The sequence below is a fragment of the Bison bison genome, unplaced genomic scaffold (genome assembly GCF_000754665.1).
Source record: "Bison bison bison isolate TAMUID 2011002044 unplaced genomic scaffold, Bison_UMD1.0 scf7180017864174, whole genome shotgun sequence".
NCBI lineage: Eukaryota > Metazoa > Chordata > Mammalia > Artiodactyla > Bovidae > Bison > Bison bison.
Window position 1 is genome coordinate 37,619 of NW_011494746.1, and position 4,251 is coordinate 41,869.

A 4,251-nucleotide genomic window follows, 5' to 3' on the forward strand; every position below is an offset into this window, starting at 1 on the left:
ATTTAAAAAGTAATTTCCTGATTAGTATCCTCACCTAGATGCCTTTTAAATATAAGCAGTTGTGTGAGCATATGAGAATTTCCATCTTGTGTATTTTCGGATTTTTCTACTTCATGCGCTGCACATAACTAGAAAACCTTGAAAAGCTATTCTTTATAATATTTTATGAGGCCAGGTGAACAGAAGGTCCACAGATATTTTGGAATTAAGTTAAATTTGACTATTCTTGCTGCCTCTGAGTTTCATAAATTTGGCTTGTGTTTATCAGCTGGACCCTGGCTCAGACTTGCAGCTATGGTGCGCTCTGTACCTTGCTGCCATGCCAGCTGCATCCCTGGCTCCAGAAGGGCTTCACAGCCTGGTCCAGATGGCTCTGTTTGCTTTTAGGAAAGCGTTTGGTGCCTCTATAAGCTCCTGGCTGTGTGTGGGCTGTTCTTCCTCGAGACTGAGTGGGAGGCCATGCTGCTATAAATATATAATTAAAGTATTGGAATATTTATGTAAAACTTTTAAAATGAGGATTTACAAAAAATTATAGTAGGATTTAAAATTGTTTGTCATGTTTTGTGCATTATATTGAAAAACTATTCCATTGACACTTGTAAATGCTACTGTATCTGGGATCCTGAGCTGGCTTTCGGTTCTTCAGCAATATATTCTAACATTAAAGACAAATGGCAAACCTTATTAGGCTTTAAATCTTGGGAAAAAAGAAGTTATCATTTTGTAAAGAATACAGTCTGTTTCGGCAGAATTTCCAGTCTTAACGTTATCGGCATGAGGGTTCCTATCTTTTTGTTGAGACATATCCACAGAAGCTTTGTGGGCTTCTCTCCACCCATTGTTTAAAAAAAAAATCCCTGGTTCCTTATCCTGGGGGGCTGGTATTTTCTGAATATTCCAAGGAGAGTTAGATGTGAGGTTCCAAAGGAAAGTTCCAGAGCTTACCTTCCATGGTTTTTCTTTCAAGTAGAAATATACCTTCTCTCTCTGCTTGTCCTAACACAGGCATATTTGTCTCTGTATGTCTAAGAGACTGGTTGAGCTTATGGGGTCTTAGTTGTTTTGGCAAATAGGTCTCTGCTTTTCAGTGGAAAACAATGACTGAAGCAAAAATAAGCCTTTTCAAGCCTCTCCCTTTCTTACTTTCATCTCATCTGGTTCCAGCCTTCCCTAGTTGCTATTTTTATCTGAAAACATAATTCAACAAGTATTTACTGAGCTTATTTGTATTTTTCCAGGAGAGAATTTTTCAAGCAAATTTTTGATACAACATTTGTGTGACTTGAAAAGTTCAAGGTTTTTCCTTAAAGCTGAAAAATGAAGTGCTTGTATCTGAGTTTGGGTAATTGAGTAATGGTCAGGACACTGGTGAAAGGGCAGGGGCAGCCCTTCCTCCAACTATTTCAGGTGCCAGCCTTGGGCACTTCACACCAGGCATTTATTGAATGAGTGCCAACTAACTGTGAAATTGTGGGCATCCTGTTCCTTTTTATCCCATAGTTTTTTGATTGTGCATTCTCTTAGAAAAACAGATCTACTGGAGAACTTGAAGACTAAATTTTTATTTATAAAATGCTACTCATGCTAGTGGTATTGATTTTTCTTCCTCTGTGTGGCCTCTTGAGATTTTTTTATGAGTTTGGGGGATCCTGCAGGGCCACCACCAGGGAGCCTAGGAGTTGTGTTTGCATGTTTGAGGCTGAGCAACTTTCCCTCTGAGCCCCATGTTAGGCGCTCATGATATCTGCTATATTTAGGGAACTGAGTGATGCCGACTGCGATGGAGCCCTGACCCTGCCAGAGTTCTGTGCTGCATTTCATCTCATTGTGGCCCGAAAGAACGGCTACCCGCTGCCTGAGGGCCTGCCTCCAACTCTGCAGCCAGAGTACCTGCAAGCAGGTAAGGCCTGGTCATAAATCCCAAACCTTAGGTGTTTCCCATCCTGACCTTATAAGAAAGTTTTGTTTTTTAAGATGATGTCCACATACTTTGAGGAGTTCTTTGTATCAATAGTTACTGTCTTTAGCTGGTATTAGACTCACAACTTATCATGTGAGTCATAGGGATGATCTGGGTAAGTGTGAGTACTGTCTGGATGGATTTAAACCAAGGTCACTTCAGTTCAGTTCAGTCGCTCAGTCATGTCCAACTCTTTGCGACCCCATGAGCTGCAGCATGCCAGGCCTCCCTGTCCAACACCAACTCCTGGAGCCCACCCAAACTCATATCCATTGAGTCGGTGATGCTATCCAACCATCTCATCCTCTGTTGTCCCCTTCTCTTCCTACCCTCAATCTTTCCCAGCATCAGAGTTTTTTCAAATGAGTCAGCTCTTTGCATCTTTCATAAAAATTGTGGACCAGGTAACTCCTGAACCCCCAGCTGATAAAAACATGAAGAGGAAGATCTTCCTTTAGAGCCAGCGCTGACTTGGCATCTTCAAGCCAATTCTGGTGTCCCCAAGTGACCTTAGGTAATGGAATGGACTAGGATTCTTGAACCTAATGAAAAAGTTTAAAAATTCCACGCAGTAAAATGTATAAAAGGCTGTTATCTTAAAGGTACACTTAATTTTTTTCATATGTATCTACCCATATAACTGCAATCAGATGAAAGATACAGAACATTCTAGCATGCCAGAAAGTTGGAATAGAACTCTCTTTGTCTTTTTCATTAATTAACAGCAATCCCCAATTCTCTGGAAAGGAAAGAGTTACGGTGAGTCCAACATTTGTATTAACTTCTTTGGAAGATTGAAAAAATTGGTAGTGTCTTTTGACCATTCAAAGCAGTGGGCTGATTTCTGATATGAATTCTATTACTCACAGAAGTATAGCTTCCTTTGAAAGAAACAGCTGTCCAGAAATAGCTGGTAGTTTCAATAGCAATTCTCACTTTTTAGGGAGGATCTCTAAAACATGATAGCTTAGTCATTGATGATTATTGGCAAGAGGGAACCAGTGTCTAAAGAAAATGTGATTAGTCATTAATAGAGCATAAATTTTGTGGTTAGATTATCTTGTCTTGTCCCTTCCTCATAAAGGCATGAGATTCAAAGTGACCAGTTACTTATCTAAGTCAGTGTTGAGATCACTGACTCTTAAATATTAATAAAAAGTCTGTCATTCTGTGGTAGGTACTAATGAGTGGAGGCTCAACCAAAGGGAAGAGTGTCTGGTGCCAGGGACAGGTAGAAAAATTGGAGGAAGAATGACCCATAGGATCATGACCAGAGGTCCTCAGAAAATGTATGAAGGGGAGGGTTCACAGAGCAAATGCAACTACATATTTCAGAACTTGGACTTTGCTTATAGCAGTTGCTTTCTGACACCAGTGGACTGTAACTCCAGCCTGCTCCCGTTCCTTACAGGCTTGGGGAGACTGTCAGGAGTCCCTAGGAACTAGTTTGCAAGTGAGCAGCATTGATACACTGCTTATTTCCTCTTCAGTGTCTCTCTCTATGTCCCTTTCTCTGTCTCACTCTCCCCTCTCTCATTCCATTTTGGGTTTTTTTTCTTTATTTAAATTGGAGGCTAATTACTTTACAATATTGTGATGGTTTTTGCCATACATTCACATGAATCAGCCATGGGTGTACATGTGTTCCCCATCCTGATCCTCCCTCCCACCTCCCTCCCCATCCCATCCCTCATGGTCATCCCAGTGCACCAGCCCTGAGCACCCTGTCTCATGAATTGAATCTGGACTAGCGATCTATTTCACATATGATAATATACATATTTCAATGCTATTCTCTCAAATCATCCCACCCTCGCCTTCTCCCACAGAGTCCAAAAATCTGTTCTTTACATCTGTGTCTCTTTTGCTGTCTCGCATATATGGTCATTGTTACCATCTTTCTAAATTCCATATATCTGTGTTAATACACTGTATTGGTATTTTTCTATCTGACTTACTTCGCTCTGTATAATAGGCTCCAGTTTCATCCACCTCATTAGAACTGATTCAAATGCATTCTTTTTAATAGCTGAGTAATATTCCACTGTGAATATGTACCACAGCTTTCTTATCCATTCGTCTGCCGCTGGACATCTAGGTTGCTTCCATGTCCTGCCTATTGTAAACAGTGCTGTGATGAACATTGGGGTACACATGTCCCTTTCAATTCTGGTTTCCTTGGAGTGTATGTCTAGCAGTGGGATTGCTGGGTCTTATGGCAGGTCTATTTCCAGTTTTTTTAGGAATCTCCACACTGTTCTCCATAGTGGCTGTACTAGTCTGCATTC

General features: G+C 40.8%; 1 protein-coding gene across 1 annotated transcript in view; it reads left to right on the plus strand.

The window, feature by feature from the left end:
* REPS2 (RALBP1 associated Eps domain containing 2) overlaps positions 1 to 4,251 on the plus strand; it is a 162,226-nt gene that overhangs the window by 28,911 nt on the left and 129,064 nt on the right. Inside the window, exon 4 of the mRNA XM_010842275.1 lies at positions 1,761 to 1,903. Within this exon, the coding sequence (XP_010840577.1) occupies positions 1,761 to 1,903 (143 nt within the window). The remainder of the gene's footprint in view (positions 1 to 1,760; positions 1,904 to 4,251) is intronic.